This window comes from Poecilia reticulata, chromosome 4, assembly GCF_904066995.2.
Source record: "Poecilia reticulata chromosome 4, P_reticulata-male-v2, whole genome shotgun sequence".
Lineage (NCBI taxonomy): Eukaryota > Metazoa > Chordata > Actinopteri > Cyprinodontiformes > Poeciliidae > Poecilia > Poecilia reticulata.
Window position 1 is genome coordinate 25891746 of NC_088833.1, and position 16510 is coordinate 25908255.

At 42.9% G+C, this 16510-nt stretch overlaps 2 protein-coding genes across 2 annotated transcripts in view; one reads left to right on the forward strand and one right to left on the reverse strand.

The window, feature by feature from the left end:
- scfd2 (sec1 family domain containing 2) overlaps window positions 1-9290 on the forward strand; it is a 117974-nt gene extending 108684 nt beyond the window's left edge. The window contains exons 7-9 of the mRNA XM_081606572.1: window positions 944-1078; window positions 4862-4981; window positions 9069-9290. Coding sequence (XP_081462698.1) covers window positions 944-1078; window positions 4862-4981; window positions 9069-9161 — 348 coding nt within the window. The 3' untranslated portion in view covers window positions 9162-9290. The remainder of the gene's footprint in view (window positions 1-943; window positions 1079-4861; window positions 4982-9068) is intronic.
- A 2873-nt stretch (window positions 9291-12163) lies between these two features.
- rasl11b (RAS-like, family 11, member B) lies at window positions 12164-14618 on the reverse strand. Its single transcript, XM_008407481.3, has 4 exons — window positions 14061-14618; window positions 13904-13960; window positions 13730-13806; window positions 12164-13276 (listed from the first exon to the last, which is right to left on the reverse strand). Exons 1-4 carry the CDS (start codon window positions 14173-14175, stop codon window positions 12779-12781), a joined length of 747 nt encoding a protein of 248 aa, XP_008405703.1. The 5' UTR covers window positions 14176-14618; the 3' UTR covers window positions 12164-12778.
- Window positions 14619-16510: the final 1892 nt, after the last annotated feature.

Consider the following 16510-nt stretch of genomic DNA (forward strand, 5'->3'; position numbering starts at 1 on the left):
TTTATTTAGTAACACAATTTTTGGCCGTGATTCGGTGCTGAAGATGTTAACCTTCCCCCCCGCCCCCCCGATGGAACCTTCTCCTCACAAACACCAGCAGTGGTCCGTTCCCTGTCCTGGCTGCTGACTCAGTCTGTTGTAGCAGTGCCATGAAATGTGAAGCTAAGATTACAGCTGCTTCATAATCGTCAGGCAAAATGTCTGATGTTTGGGTAAAGGACAGAGCGCTCACTCCATCCGTTTCTGTGCAGCCGGCCACAGAAATGGAGAAGACCCTCTCTTTTAAAGACCCTCCCTTTTAAAAGTATCTCTTTTGTCAAGAAAACGCTCTGCGTTCTGTTTAAAAGAAATAAAGTCACTCACTGAGGATCCAGAGGACACTTCCTAACCCCATACGTGGTAATAATCTGTCTCCAGAGGCTGTTATTGTCGGTGTCTAAATGTTACTTACCTGCTTTGAAAAGCAGGAAGTTGTTATTTATGTCAGTACTAGGTCTTGTGGATCTCTATTGTGACGAAATATGCGCTAAATTTTCATGAATCCAGAAATATCCTCACATCTCCGGCTTTAAAACAGTCTCTCGTTTCATATTTCGCTTCCAAGTGTTGATTCCTAAATTGATTTATCCGCTTCGTCGCCCACTCGTAATTTCTGCTTTTAGCCACATCTAATGGCTTTTTCTGTCTTGGCTGCAGAGGTGTGTGAGCTCCTCTTCCTGACGTGACTCACAAGTCAACAGGCTGTTTGGCCGAGATGAGCTGTTTATAACTCTGTGGGGAGATATTTTACACAACACTACGAAGCGGATGATGAGCACAGAGTGAAGAGGGGAAATCAGGCTTCGTATTAATCGTATACAGAGAGAGTTAATTACGGCTCTCGCCGCTTGAAGTGTTGTTTTGGTCCGTAACTGTCCTTCCCGTGTGTTTGCATTCCCTCCAGGCCTCGTACCGCCCGTTCCTGCGACAGGTCCTGGAGGAAGTTTTCCACCCTGACCGACCCGAATGCCCCGACATCGAACACATGTCAGGAGGGCTGACGGACCTGCTGAAGACCGGATTCAGCATGTTCATGAAGGTTAGACGCTGCCATCTGAAGGTCTGTTTGTGTTGTACAAACCTTTTCAGGAACGATAGGGTCGTTTTTTTTCCCATCCCGTTTTTTCCACCACAGAAATCACAAACAAGTGGGTAGAAATTGATAAGAATAAATTATTCTGTGTTTTCCTTCCATCTCTTTTAGCTAGTTGCAAAGCTAAAGCTAAAGGAAATGATATTAGGAAACACCCTCAAAGCTGAGGGTAGAGGATATGACACACCAGGGAACGCCCTCTTTAGGGCGTAGCTTAGAGACAGGCTAACAAAGGAAGTTACCAAGTGTTACTTGTTGCCATTTTGTCCTGTTGACTCCTAAAGGTAACATGAGAAATTGACATGCTGTATTTTGCTATTAATAAATGGAACTCATGAATTTAATTCACCAACTTTTCTTCAGCCTCATACGTCAAGAACTCAGCATGGAGAACGGATAAATTCTCCACAAAATCTTAAATATTTCTCACTTCTTCAATATTGTCACCTTCCTAAAATAATGACCAAAGTCATTTCTTTTCCAAAAGTTTTTTTTTTTTTTTTCTTATATCATCTTTTGGCAAAAACCAAAAAAAAAGAGGTGGTGATATTATCAGCAAATTATTTCTGTCAACACTCAGTTTATTCCCTGCCTGCAGTTAATATTTTCTATTAATCTTAAATTTTGCAACAAAAGTTTTGGAGTTTTGTTTGCAAGCACAACAATTTAAGCTCTGCTATTCCAGTGGATGGAAATCTTCTTCCCCAGATCGGAGCGACACTCACGCATGACTCAGTTCGCTTATGTTGTTCTGCATAAACGGCACGGCTTTTAGACCCACAGTACAAAAAACAACAACAACAAAAAACAAAAAAGCAGGCGAGTTTTTTCTCTCAAAAAAGTTCTGGGAGAAAAAACAAAAAACTTTCAGAAACCTCTTGTCAAAACACACCTTGATAAATACTTCCTATTGTCCAAAAAGTGGCTTCCTTCCTTTACTGTAGGAACATGACCTGAGTCGAGTTCATGAATTCATTGTACAAAACAAAGTCCAGGGCTAAACCCTGGCCAGGGGACGTATTATTAAAAACGTGACACGTTCTATATTAACTCAGAAGAAAAGCACCGTGCAGGCCGGCCTTTTCACCGAGATCACACTTTATTGGACCAACAGCCACGTGTCTCCACATGGAGTCCCCAGCTGCTCCTTTTCAAAACGCTGCAGCTGAAGGGCCTCCCAGCTGAGAAAAAGCCCCGAATCGTTACTGAACGTTCACGTCTAAAGGCTCGTATGGCCCTGAAACAGACTGGTGATCATGTCAATGTCTGTGGTCCATTTACAAATGGGGCGGTGGGGGGTTTGCTCCACATTCAGTGACTTACGAAAGTATCAACCCCTCTTGACCTTTTTCATGTTTTTAATGTCACAACTTTAAAAAAAACAAAAACAAAGTTATGTTTGATCATTTTCCAGATCCCTGAATGTAAAACTTTTGAAAACCTTCCACTTCACTCTGGTCTGCCACATTTAAATCCCAATTAAATAAAGTACAGTCTGTATTTGTAATGTGAAAAAAGCATCGTGGGTGAGAAACTCACCCAGTAAGTCAATGTCATAACCGTTCAACACTCTAATCCCTCTTTTTTTTTAGTATTGTGAATATGTGATAACTCTTTTCTCTGTGGGAGAAAAGAAACCGACTACAGATGGAGGCGCTGGCGAAGGCTGCCTTCTTCTAGATCATAATTATAGTTGAGGATAAAACAAAATAAAGAACCTCGACTTAACAATTACACAAGTGAGCAGAGCCGTGGCCTAGTTCCACACTTGTTAGGAAACTTGGCGTGAAAAGTGGCAACTCAGAGCAACCAGAGCCATAAACCTGAACTCGAGGCGCACGCACCCTCTTTACGCAATAAAACACCGCCGTAAAAACCTCTATTTTTACCCAAAGCGCCCGCTGCGAACACAGTTTATACGACTGAAGGCCGGACCCCGCTGTCTGAGCTCCAGCCCCACCGACGGCCTGCGCCGCGTCTCCGACCACAACTGTTTGTGCGCGTCTGCTGTGGCGTGTTTAGTCTCCGTTGAAACAAAGTCCCACTCTGTCCCGGGAGTCTGACTCCTATGGCTTCGCTTCGGCTGGCGCGTGTTTAAGTGTTAAAGGCTTCAGCGAAAGGTCAGATGAGTCCCAACGCACTGTTTGGACACCGGCGTTATTGATGAGAAACCGCTGGACGTGTTTGGGTCGGAGACGTCAGGAGATGAGATCATCTCAAGCTTACCAGTGAAAGGTGGATCAGCTGTGATCCACAAGATGACAGCAGCGCACAAACATGAGGGTCTGCTGCTAGAGAAGAAAGAATCTGTCGGGGTTTTAGAGGGGGGGGGGTGAAAAAATAGTTGAAAGTCCATTACAAGTGCCAACTTTGCATTATTTTGTAAATAATGACACTTTAATGCAAAGCTGGCACTTTTAATGAACTTTCAATGCAACTTTTAGAGAAACCTTGCATTAAAAGTGTCATTATTTACCAAATGACACTTCATGACAACAGTCATAGACATTCATAAAGACTCCTTCATGGTCATGACAGGTGTTATGTCAGTGTTATGCACACCTGTCAAATAAAGTGTTACCCAAGTAAGTTATTCTGTGTACCATAGTTTGTATACATGCTGCACAGTTTGCCTTATACTCTAGATTTTACCCTAAAAAGCTCGATTGGCTGCAATCTGAAGTCCTTTCATGTTTTCTGTGTTTGTTTTATGACCCTTCAGCTGGACAAGATGAAGTCGCTGTCGGTCCGTTTAAAAACAAAAGCAGCACACAGTAAGCAGTAAGCTCTTAAATTAATCTGCGAGACTCTCCTGAAGAGCAAGACCGTGAAACACGTTTTTTTTTTTTTTTTCCCCACTCGGTGTCCCTCCCTCTGTTTACCCCATGGCAGCACACATGGCTCACACCGTGTGTCTGTGGATGCACACAGGCAGTGTTGTGCTCTCACATGGAGCTGGCTTGATGTCGAACTGTAAAACAACACAAGCAGGATCAGCCTAAATAATATAATAATATTCACTCACACCTTCTTTTTTCAGATTTTTTATTTTTTTTTTTCTGCCCGAGGAACACGTTAAGCGCATCCATGACACGCCTCAGCCCAACCGCCTGCCGCTTCACGTGTTCAGCCACCCTCGCCGCGGATCCAACCCCCCTCCGACTCTGATTGCTCGGTTAGCATTCGCAGGCTCATCCCGGCTGCCGCCAGCCAACCAATCGCACCACGCCTTTCTGACCCAGCAGCCAATAAGGTTCCCAGAAACACTAGACCCTGGTTTGCTGCAGAAGGACTTCTTGGAAAGGGTCTGTGGGAGTTTCCTCTGCCACAGGATGGTGGGACATTTGTGCGTGTGTGCGTGTATATAAGCAGGTGCTCACACCTGCCTTCATTTCCACGTGTCAGCCATCATGACACCAGTGTGTGTGTGTGTGTGTGTGTGTGTGTGTGTGTGTGTGTGTGTGTGTGTGTGTGTGTGTGTGTGTGTGGTGAGCTTTGTCTGCAGCCACACAGAAAGCAAAGCGTACAGACACAGTTAGAACCATATCACAGGCGTCCAGCTGGGCCGTTTCCCCAGCAGCCGCACAGGCAGAGCAGCAAACATGGCGAGCTGCGGAGGAAATGTGTGAAAGGGTTCCTAAAAGCAGGGGAGGCTGTTTACCAAATAAAAGTGAGTCTAGAATAGAAACCTGAGTCAGCAACTTCAAACAGAGCTGTCCTGATTTCCAGGTGAGCCGTCCACGTCCCAGAGACAACCCTCTGCTCTTCCTCTTCCTGGTTGGTGGCGTCACGCCGTCGGAGCTCCGCCTCGTCAAGGACACCGTCGCCGCGCTCAAACCAGCAACACAGGTCAGTGAGGCGGCAGGCGTGGAGTAACGTCAGGTTCCTGGTGGAAGTCCTTTTTTTCGTAGGCCGGTGTGTGTCCACTTTATGATCTACTACATTATTTAAGAAACAGTTGTTTTTATTAACACCATGGGTGATCGTCTACTTTCTAGAATCAAACATGGAGAACCAACATCTAGTTTTATCAGATCCCAGAGAAATTTCTACGAGTTTATAAATTACAGACTACTTATTCTTATTTAACATGGGGGAACCAATATGTAGTTCTATACATTTACCTTTTTTATCTGTCTTTTGGTTTGTTGTTTTGTTTGCATTTCCTTCACGTTAAGCACTTTGAACTGCCTCGTTGCTCAAAATGTGCTAACTAAATAAAATTACCTCGTAGCAAAATGTTTTACGAGGTTGGAGCGAACACACGGAGAGAGAGAGAGATCTTTCACCACTTCAATCTCTCAAGATTGTCCAGAGTCGTTCTCTCTTCTCTTCAGTTCACCTTTTCTGTAGGTTTTCACAGGGCATCCTTAAAAAGCCTTAAATTTGTGTATCCACAAGTAAGGCCTTAAAATGTCTTAAATTATTATTTTTTTTAATATGTTGATCTTCAATACATTAATCACAGTTTTTTTATTTTGTCATCACATGACTATTTAATCTTGTATATTCTATGCAGTTTTATTTTCCACGGGATGTTTCTGTCAGGCATATGTTTGAGTCACATGCAGACATCTTCATCTCATTAAGTGACTCCAGGCGGATGCCGCTACCAGTAACTAGCTGCTAATAAACCTTTGCTAGCTAGCTATTATGGGTAAGTGCAAGTTCATCGCTGGTTGCCTGTTCCACATTTGTTTTCGCCGCTGGCTCACTTCTGTTGCTAAGCCGCGGTGTATTCTGTGGACTCGAACTTTTACTCTTAGCACCTCGCGTGTCTTTAAGGCTCTAGCAGAGCCATATGCAGCAGAATGCCCAAGCCGTTCCCTGTATTTATAGCTTTGGTCTTAAATTTTACCCAAAGTGGCATTAAAAAAGGTTTTAAAAGTCTCAGCTTGGACTTGCTGAAACCTGGAGTTGCCCTGTTTTAACTCTGGGAACAGAGACAACCATGGAAAACTGTTGATTTTTGTGCCTGGTGAAGCATTTCTAAGTCAAATGTTCTGGGTTATTATCTTGCTGCAGCACCTGTTGATGGACCATATTTGTCGGATGTCAACCTATTATTATTATTTTATTTTATTTTTTTGGAAAAGTGCTGGTTTTTCAAAGAGTTTCTGATGCTGTGCACTTCAAAAAGGTTCCTCGAGCTTTTGGAGGAGAAACAGGCCCACAGCATGATACATCCTTCACCGTACTTCATTCTGGGAATGATCATGTAGGGTGGACCCACCTGGAGAGTATACTCTTGGACGCTTTGAGAATCTCCAGTGACCAAAGTCCCAGTGGAGTTTGGAGTGTTTACATTTGTGACGGAAGGAGAGAAAATACTTTTTTGCCTTCGTATAGATGAAGTCTTATGGTTGTCATGGTGACTTGATGAATCCTCCATGTTACTCTTTGTTGTTACTCTTTGCTGCAGCTCATCAGCAATGTTCTTACCTTTTTACTGGAACTGTTCCGATACCTTTCCCACCATTGATTTAGTAAAGAAATGATCATTTGCTAACAAGTATTTGAATCTTTTTACACATGTACCCGAATCCCAACAAGTATGGATGTCTCTGTATTTACACCGGATTGGTGGCATTATTGGCTCGTTTTCAGATAATATTGATATTTTAAGCATACATGTTCTAATGCGCAAAGACTTTAAGGCGAACAAATATACCAGAAGGTGTGGGGGATAGAAAACGGCACGTCGAATGTGTTGAGAATTAGAAAATATACCTAATTATATGGAGTTCTGTAAGATTTCTTCCTTGTTTATCTAGAAAAAGAAGGCCAAGCATGCAGTTTGTTTCAGTTTTTGCAAAGATTTGTCAAAGGCAAAGCGGTTTTGAGTATAATTTATTTCTTTAACAAGATTTAATGACCGACTGACGGTGAGGATTGTTACATTTTGTCCAGTAACGCAGTAACTGGCGTTATTCCTATTCACTTGAGGCTGAGATGAATCATCTCTTTAGCCTTGACGATTGAAGGTAAAGACCCTGACTGCATGTGCTGACCTAAATACGCAGGTGTCTGAGATCAGGTGTGAAGGTGAGAGAGCGCTGCCTGATCTGCCCATGTGTTGATGCAGTCGTCACACGCCTGCCTGTTTGCTCAGGGCGATCTAAGTGCCTGATACATATGCAGTCCACACCGACACACAGAACATGCAGATGAATGCAGTTTGTCTGCTTGAGCGAACTGTATGGAAAGGAGGGGGGGGTAAAAAAAAAAAAAGGACATCAAGCTGGGTGATGTAGGGTTTTCATAATAAAAAGGCTTTGAGAATTAGCCCAGAGGCGATGAAAGGCTCAACAACGATCAAAGCCGTCCGTGTTGTAATCAAGAGAAGTGAATAAAGATGAGATTATACAATAACCTGCTGGGGCCACACACACACACACGCACACACACACACCGAACCCCTACCAGATCCGTGTGTAACACGCCGCCTACACGTAAACACATGTACGCACGGTGGCTGGTGTCTGCAGGCCAGATGTTCCAGATGTTCCCGACGGGTTTTTTTGTTTTGTTTTGTTTTTTTTTTGGCTTCTGCGAACGTTCTTCGCTTCTGCCATAACCGCCAATTTTTGGGGGTGCTGACCCGGAGTTAAAGCAACACTGCTGAGGAGAAACAGAGCTGCTCTGTTGTGTAAGGAGAGCCCCGCCCACCCTCATCCTAACCATACAGGACCGGGAGTGTGTGTATACACACACACACACACACACCAACAACTGAAGCTGCAGCCTTCTGCTTCATCTGCCCCCGATTGGCTGCTCTGCGTCAAAATAAACACTGATTCCACAGCACCAGACACCGAGTTTTACTGGTGAAGATTAAACCGGGTCACACAAACCCAGAATAGGTCTCATATTTTAGATTCTCTGCTTTCCTTATATTGCATGAGCGAAAGAGGAACGGTTTTTACTTATCGGCTGAAGAGCTTCTTGCCTTCTTAAGCCCTGTTCACACAGACAGGGCCGAGGCTTCTGCCTTATGCAGACGACGTGCTTTTCTTTTTCGCGTGATGAATTCCAGCTTTCCTTAATCTCAGTATCCACGTTGCAAATATTAAAATGTAAAAACCAAGACACTGTTGGGAGCTCAATGGCAGAATCTCAAAATTTGACCATGAGAAACTCGACATTAGACATGAACTGGCTTTTAACCCCAGCTATAGTACGAGTTACAAAGATGAATTTGTCTAATTTCTAATCCTGTGTGACCAGGATGCTCCGGTAAAATCCCTGCTCGACTTTGAACACAGAGAGACAGAAAATTGTTTGCATGTACGTCAAGGTTGTGATTCACTAACTACAAATCTGCGTCATGTGAAAGCTCTTTTAGTTACAAAGTGAATAAATAAAACTTTACCTTGCACTGAAATGACCTCTCTTGTTGATTCAGCGGTCGCCGAGCTTCCAGTGTTTTTTTACTTCGTGTTGTTAGCGCCTCTGTTTTGAGTGTAAGCCCCTCAAACCCCCTGCAGTGTTGACAGGTGAATGTTAAAGGTCAGTGTGAGTGGTTTGCTTCTTTACATTGACATAAAAAAAAACTACCCAGCTTGAGTTGCAGGCAGTTTCCATGAATCCTAGAGCTTTTTTCACACATCCTTCATCGCATGTGAAAGTCAGAATAAGCATCCTGTTCGACTTTTACATTTATGTAGTAAATGTAAAGTCGGTGTGAGGTTTCTGTCCCGAACTTTGACAAAAAAATAAAAAATAAAATCTTATGTCACCTACTAAAAAATTACAGTTAGACCTAAAAAGTAAACGAGATGAACTATACACAAATTCAAACGCTTGTTAAAAAAAAAAAGCCAGTTTTGTTTCCCGTTGATTGTCGACGTCTTGATTCGTTAAACTGTAAGTGTTGAGTTACAAGCGTTTCCGTGTTTTAACCTCAATGATGTTTTGTTTGTTTGCTCCATCCCAGGTACTGGTTCTCTCCACCCGCTTACTAAGACCGACGGATATCCCTGAGCTGCTCTTCAGCACCCAGAGACTGCGGCCAGATGTCGGTTTCTGAACGGCCGGTGCGAGGAACGAACCTCACCGGCGTACGTTTGGACAATCAGGTGTCGAGCTCAAGTAGTTAGATTTTTATACAAATGCTGAGGGATTTAAAAAATAAAAAATAAAACATTCCTGCTCTGTGCGTCAGCAAACAAATCCCTGAACACAAACCATTAAAAAAAACAAAAAGAAAAAAACCTAGCTGTGTTTTATGACTCGAATGCATCAATATATTAAATCTGACAATAATAATCCAGACAGCGACGAGATGTGCTGCTGCTTTTTGGTTCACATACACCGTAAATAAACCTCAGACGTTTGCGGTGTGTTAATCATGAATGTGGGGAAAGTGACGCTGCGCAGCAGCTAGGAGGGCAGGCACTCCGTCAGCACCATCGCCTCGTCACGTCATGACAAAGAAAACGAAGGCACAACGTTAAACAAATCACCTGACACTCTGATATTTGCTCACACCTACACTGTGGATTCTCTCCTTGGTTGGTTTTCTTCTCTCTGGCATGGCTGACCTCAGCTGAAGCTCAATCATTTCACCCACCTCCACACCTGCACATGACAACAAGAGGAGGCTTTCTGGTTTACTCAGGTACATTTCAACAGATTCGGACAAGAATTTCTTGATTAACCATCTGGAGGGAGAAGGCAAGGTCGTTTCTAGTGAGGTTCTGTGAAAAGTGTAAGGGGAAAAAATCATCTCCATCTTTGCTTCTTTGTTTGGTTTAAACTTTAAAGGATTAACTAGACTTTAATCCATTTATTAAATGACTTCTATGCATTATTGTAAATTCATTAAAAAATAAGGCAAAGTAGAATCTATAAAAAGACAATTGGAGAAGTTTGGGGAGAAAATAGAAAATATCTAAAATGATTAAAGTTTTTACTTTATCAGAGTTTTTGTTAGAGCTCAAATTTTAGCTCAGGCTCAATTAATTTTTTAAAATTTTACACCGCTTTAGCTGCACTTTGGACTCTGTATCTCCATAATTATATTATGTAATATAATAAATATATTACAATAATAATACTTATTATTAAATAATATGATTATTAATTTAATTATATAATTTAATTAATTAATAATTATTATTAATTATTTGGCTCTTGGGACATTCCACGTCCCAAGAGCCAAAGCGGGTTTTCTCCGCAGGGTGTCTGGGTTCTCCCTTAGAGATGGGATGAAGAGCTCGGTCATCTGGGAGGGACTCAGAGTAGAGCTGCTGCTCCTTCACGTCAAGAGGAGCCAGTTGAGGTGACTCTGGCATCTGGTCAGAATACTAGATGCCAGAGTCACCTGGTATCTGGTGCCCGGAACACCTACTTAGGTGTTCCGGGCACGTCCAACCCACGTCCCTACGCTGGAGGGACTGTGTCTCTCGGCTAATGCGGCTTTCGTCAGAGTAGAGGTTGAGCTTTTAGACTCAACGGTCTCCTTGTCAAACTATTAACCCTTTGCAACTGCGTCACTTAATCATTCGAGGCGCCATGACGGACTTCAGAAGGGTATATTTTAGGAGGGTAGGGATTAAAACAGGGATCTTAATGGTTAAATATTAAGTTTAGATTGACAATGGTATATTAAAACCATTAATTTAAGTTGGATTTTTCATTATTATATCAGGTTTAAATTTTGAATCATACTTGACTTAAAAATATCTTAAAAGTAAAATTAAATGTAACTTACAGACATTTGCTGCTGCTGCTGTTGTAAATTGTGACAAGAAATTTTGCCTACTTCGAGAAGAGCTACAAAGAAATAGTTTTGGTTTAATAATTTTACACGTTAGCATAGAAATAGAATAAAGGATGATCCCAAAGAAATGGTGCTGCCGCTCCATATTTGATGGGTTGTAAACGACCCACTCGAACACATTTGTTCTGTACGGTGTGGAAACGTAAACAATAGACAGAAAGTAATGTCTTCCAGCTTTTTCTGTGTAACTGAGAGCTCGACACCAACAGCAGCACAGCGTCAGCTGCCCACATTGCTGATAGCCGGGAAGGAGATAAATGAGTCCATTTCTATGCTTTCCTGTAAACCGGTTATGAGTCTGTTGGTTTTTCACTTTTCTTGTATTCTAACTATTAAACCAAATGGTAAACAAATGTTTATATCTGTTTTTAAAAGAATTGTAGCTTCTCTCTTATGTCTCCATCAGATGAGCAGCAGTAGCAGCTTTTGGTGACATTACTATTAATAATAATTAGATTGTTTTTGAATATGATTCAGGATTTAAAATGAACTGATGAAGATGGTCTGTGTGTCTAGTCTGGCCTGGGAGAGATGTCTGTGGTTCCCTTCTGGACCTGTTACCCTCATCAACCCGATGTGGAAGGCTATGTTCAGAATTTAGGTCTCACGGCATCTCAACGTGTCGACATTGCAGCCAGTGGGCTGAGGAGGGAAATACAGCTCCACTTTGTAGCAATTCAAGAGCTACACAGCTTTTATCACAATTATATATATATATATATATATATAATTGCTTCTTTGTGTGCTTTTATACTTTTGTCATAGTACCCCCAAGAATTTAAAACTACTTTCACCTCTGGTTATAGTGGCATTCCTTCTTAGCCATGCCTCTCAAAAAATCTCAGAGCTTTAAATATTAAAGTAAAGACAGTGAAATTAACACATGAAAAGGTTCTGCTGTTGGAAGTTCTTCTTCTGGGATTAGAGATGATCTGTAGCAGTAAAGCACAGGCATATTTAAACATAAAAGAATCCATTAAAATGTGCATGAAAAGCCACATTTTAATTTGGTGTATTCGTGGGTTACCCGTTTTTATTTATATATACATTTGGAGTATTGAAGTGGTCTGGCACTGCAGTCACATCAACAGGCAGTGTACAGTCATCGCTCTATTGTCTTCATGTGATTCATAGCTGCATGTCATTTCAGAAGAGCTGCTCTATTCATATTCATGAGCCAGACAAGCTTTTTTTTTTTTCTTTTCCCTTCACAGTAGGAAAAAAAGAGTGAAACATGAACACACGTCTCGTTTTAACATTTTATTGTGGACAAAGTGTAACAAATAAATAAACGGGTCCTTTGGACTGGTCTTTCTTTTATATATAAAGTGCATCAGTGCTACATCCCGGGTCTGCTGCAACACTTCGACCTCCCACTGCAGTGATGATCCATAAAGCTGAATGACGAGCACATGAACTGCAGATGTTGACATTACAGACTGAGCATGCACAGAGTCCTTTCTGAACGGGAGCCGCCAACAGTGCCGTGTAGAGGCAGTGAATAGGAAAAAAAGAAAAAAAAATCTGCCACAATGGGCTCAGCTAAAAATAAGCCGTCCTTCAGCTGTTGCCAAGAGAAGCTGGATTTACACTTTTGAGTTCAACCGATTCACAAAGCCTGGTTGAAGCCGCCGTCCCTCGGCCGTCCCCCCCACCCGTGTCTCTTTACGCGTCTCTTCCTGAGCAGATAAACTTCCTCCATGCCATCTGACACCAGACCGCTCTTCTTCAAGAGGGTAGCGCCTCTTTTTTTTTAATTATTTTTACCCACTCATCTGCCTCTTTCAGTCAGACTGATTCAGGACTTTAAGAAAGGAGAGTTCACCTCCTGTTTTCTTTCTTTAATCTGCTCACAGTTCTCCTCACACCGAGGTCACAGTCCTGACTTTGGCCGACAGCGCCTGTTTGAAACGCCTCTTCAGATCTTGCATGTTGGGGGACTTTGGCCGGGGGATGAGGGGCGAGCGCCTCTTCTCCGTGGCGCCGCTGGCGGTCGGAGGCGACGTCGGCTGCTGCTGCTGCGGCTGCTTGGCGAGCTGGCAGCACAGTCTGTGGAAGGCGCCGTGCACCTGGTTGTAGTCCTCGCTGGCGGAGACCTCGTAGAAGGAGCAGCCCAGCGTCCCCGCCAGCAAGGGGCCCTGCTGGGAGTCGACGCGCCTCAGGTGCAGCAGGTCGGCCTTGTTGGCGAGCAGGATCACCGGGGGCGCGCCGGCACCGCCGCTACGGGCCACCAGCTGGTGCAGCTGGTCGATCAGTTCGAAGCTGCGCCGGTCGGTCACCGAGTACACCAGCACCACGGCATCTGCCCACTGGATGGAGCAGCTCACGTGGTCGGGGAGACTGATACCGTTATCAGTCATCTGAGAACAAACAGCAGAGACAAAATGATTAGATCATACACCTTCCTCTGGGGGGTCAAAAGTTCTCAACTTCTATAATGACAGGAATGCCGACTCCTGCTGACTCCAGGAGAGAGGTGTGGATGACTGCGGAAACTGCTGGATTTGGATCAGGGTATCATTTACAGCCGCCCCAGTCAACCATTACCCTAAATGGTAGATTACACAGCCCAAAATGAGGGGCTTGAAATCTGCAGCATGTCTGGTTGAAGAACTGAACCCCAGTATAAACTAACATCCAGAAAGTGAACGGCCGTCTTTTTAAAGTCAGATTTGGATTATTAATGTCTCGTTTCTTCTTGTGGTAGTTTTAATATGTTTATAAAGTTTTTACTCTTATTTATGGACGGCTGTATGTATGCCAGCATAATTTCCTCTGGACTGATAAAGTACCGAATGTGCGCGAGGACCCACCTCTGCACCTGGCGTGTCCTGGACCTGGATGGTCACCTGATCTCCATCCACCTGGATTTCTCTGGAGTACAGATTACCTGCGCGCGCGCACACAAAAAAAGAGGTGAAAATTAGTTTGGAAAGTTTTTCCCCATTTATTTTCTCAAACTGTTTTTTTTTTTTTTTTAAGCTTACCTGCATTTCGCTCATAGTCTCCAATGAACCGCCTCGTTAAGAATCTCACCACGAGCGCTATAAACAAACAAAAGTGACAGAAAATATTAGACTTGAATTCATTACTACTATGAACTCCTGCATTATTGCTACGCATGCGTTTTATTGACCGTCTTACCCGTCTTCCCCACTCCGCTGCCTCCGATAACAGCTATTTTGATGACCCGGTTCAGGACGGAGTATCCAGGCGCGGTACACTCCGCAATGGTCGACATGTTCTGAATGAGCCGCATTGTTCTTCCCGGTGGTTAAATTCCGACAAGAATAGAGGGGGGAGAGGGGGTGATATAAAAAAAAATAGGTTCAAACTCGTTTAGGAGTTGTAATAGGTGGAGATATTCCAGTGTTCCTGCTGAGAAGACGGAGTGAATGTCAGCTCGGAGAGCAGAAAGCGACTGCTGCTGCGGAGGAGCCGCTCTCTGCTTTTAAGGCTCCCCGCTGCCGCTCGCTTCTGATTGGCTGCTCCCCATGCCCCCGTGCGCTCGTGCTTTCCCCGCCCACACGTGGATAAACAACAAGTCGGTTTCTGAGGAAGAGCTGCTCCTGTAACAGGTGGGAGCCAACAAAACAGGCTTTCACAGGGCCTTGAAGACTGCAGATATTGCCCCAGTACGCTGCACGCAACACAAACACCCGATTCGCAGCCTGGTGGGATAGGTGGTGTTTTTTCTCGTGTACAGTGATGTGACCTCTGAGGAAAAACATGTTTCAGATACTATCAGCCAAGAGATGGACTGATCAGAAATGTGTGGCCGGTTACAAATCTCTCTTTTTTTGCAAACTTTTGATCTGCTGATTCAAGTCAACTAAAATAATCACATTATTCCTTTAACAGGAGCATGAAATTTGTTTGTCTCAGCTTTCGCGTAAACAAATAGACTCTCATGGATCTATCACAATAGAAGATGGCAGAATGTCAATTTTAGACTTTAACCAGCTAATCTAATCATAGTCACACCTTCATCTTGTAAGAATTGAGAGAATGATGAAATGAAAAGACATTGAGTCTGATTACAAATACACCAGCATATTAACAGCCTTATCTTGTCCCTATTGTTATGAAGAAAGAATGGAGGTAAGAATATTTGGTATTTTCCTCGTTTATTTTTTTATATACATTGAAGTAGTTAAAAGTAGAGGTGCACCGATTTGTCAGGGCCGATTTCCTTAATTTGACTGACACACATGTGAAGCCGATCCTATCTACCTCAGTGAAGATCTAAAATCAGCCACTGTTCCCTTCTGCCCTCCCTTGACAAAATCTCCCCAATCAGCAGCAGCCGACTAAATCAATTGTTACTCATCAAAGAACAATTAACTACATTACTTACTTTTAAATCTTAAATCAGGTTTGATCTCCTGATATCAGTGCTGTTAATCCTTTCCAGAAGCTGTTGAAGCCCAAGCACAATCCAGATAAGCGTACCTTCTTCTCTGTTCACTTTTGCTCGAGAGAATGAATTGAGCACCATACCTGCGATGCTTTCAGCGGCCGCTTTAAATAAAAGATTCTTCAGCTCAGGGCAGCGCCCAGAAATGAAACCTCGACTGTCTGTGGTTCAATTCCCAACCCTGGGATCTTTTCTGCACGTCTTTCCCCTCTTCTTTCTCTCCTCGTTTCCTACTTGACTGCTTCGAATCAAGGTCACTGGAGCAGCAGGAATCTTGTTTAACTTTGGACCAGATGAAGTGAAAAGTTTTATTTGATTATAGGAACAGACGAATAGTTATATTCTGATATGTGTGTGACTCACAGGGATGTGTCCACGGGTTTTGAAGCAGTCAATAAAGGATATGTTTCTCTAATAAACTCCAAACAGAAAAATATAGCTTGATGATTATTTATGATTAGCTGCTTTATTGCAGCTAAAGTTACCAGAAAATGCTAGAACAATCGATTCTTCAGCTGCAACACCAGGAATAAGACGGATAGGAAGATGTAAGAACCACATTAAACATCATTTCTATTTACCTTCCCCGATGTGACTTGCTATTAAAAGTTTTTGTCAGTAGCAAACGTGACGTCACGAAGTGTGTGAGAAAACTGGTTGAAGCTTCAACGGTAATGCTTGTTTCATCTCAAACTGAAAGCTTTGAACATTTTCTGCACTGTGCCGTTCTCTTTTCATGATGAAGTATTCACCAAAGTGATCTAAAAACACATTTTTCTTTGGGCGCTCATTCATTCATATGTACTTTATAATTAATTAATACCAAAACCTGTTGCTTGTGTCACAGTTTGACAGAAGGTAAACCTTCAGCTCAACTCTGACATTCCCAAGATTCACGTTGAAAGTTCAAAAGGATAAAACTGAACAACTTTCATACTTAAACACTTAACCGATACTAAAAAGTAGCCTTAGAGTCGTCTTCCCTCAGTACAACCATCAACACCAAAGAGTGTTTTTGCTACCACCACATGGAAGTGCTTACGTTTTCAATTCCCCCAGATCGTCAGACGATCGTTGAGCTCCATCAACAGCAGGTATACATTTCAGATATGGCCACAATTATCGTTTGTATCCCTAAAATTCAGCAAATTGTTTTATATAATCTAACTCTGACATT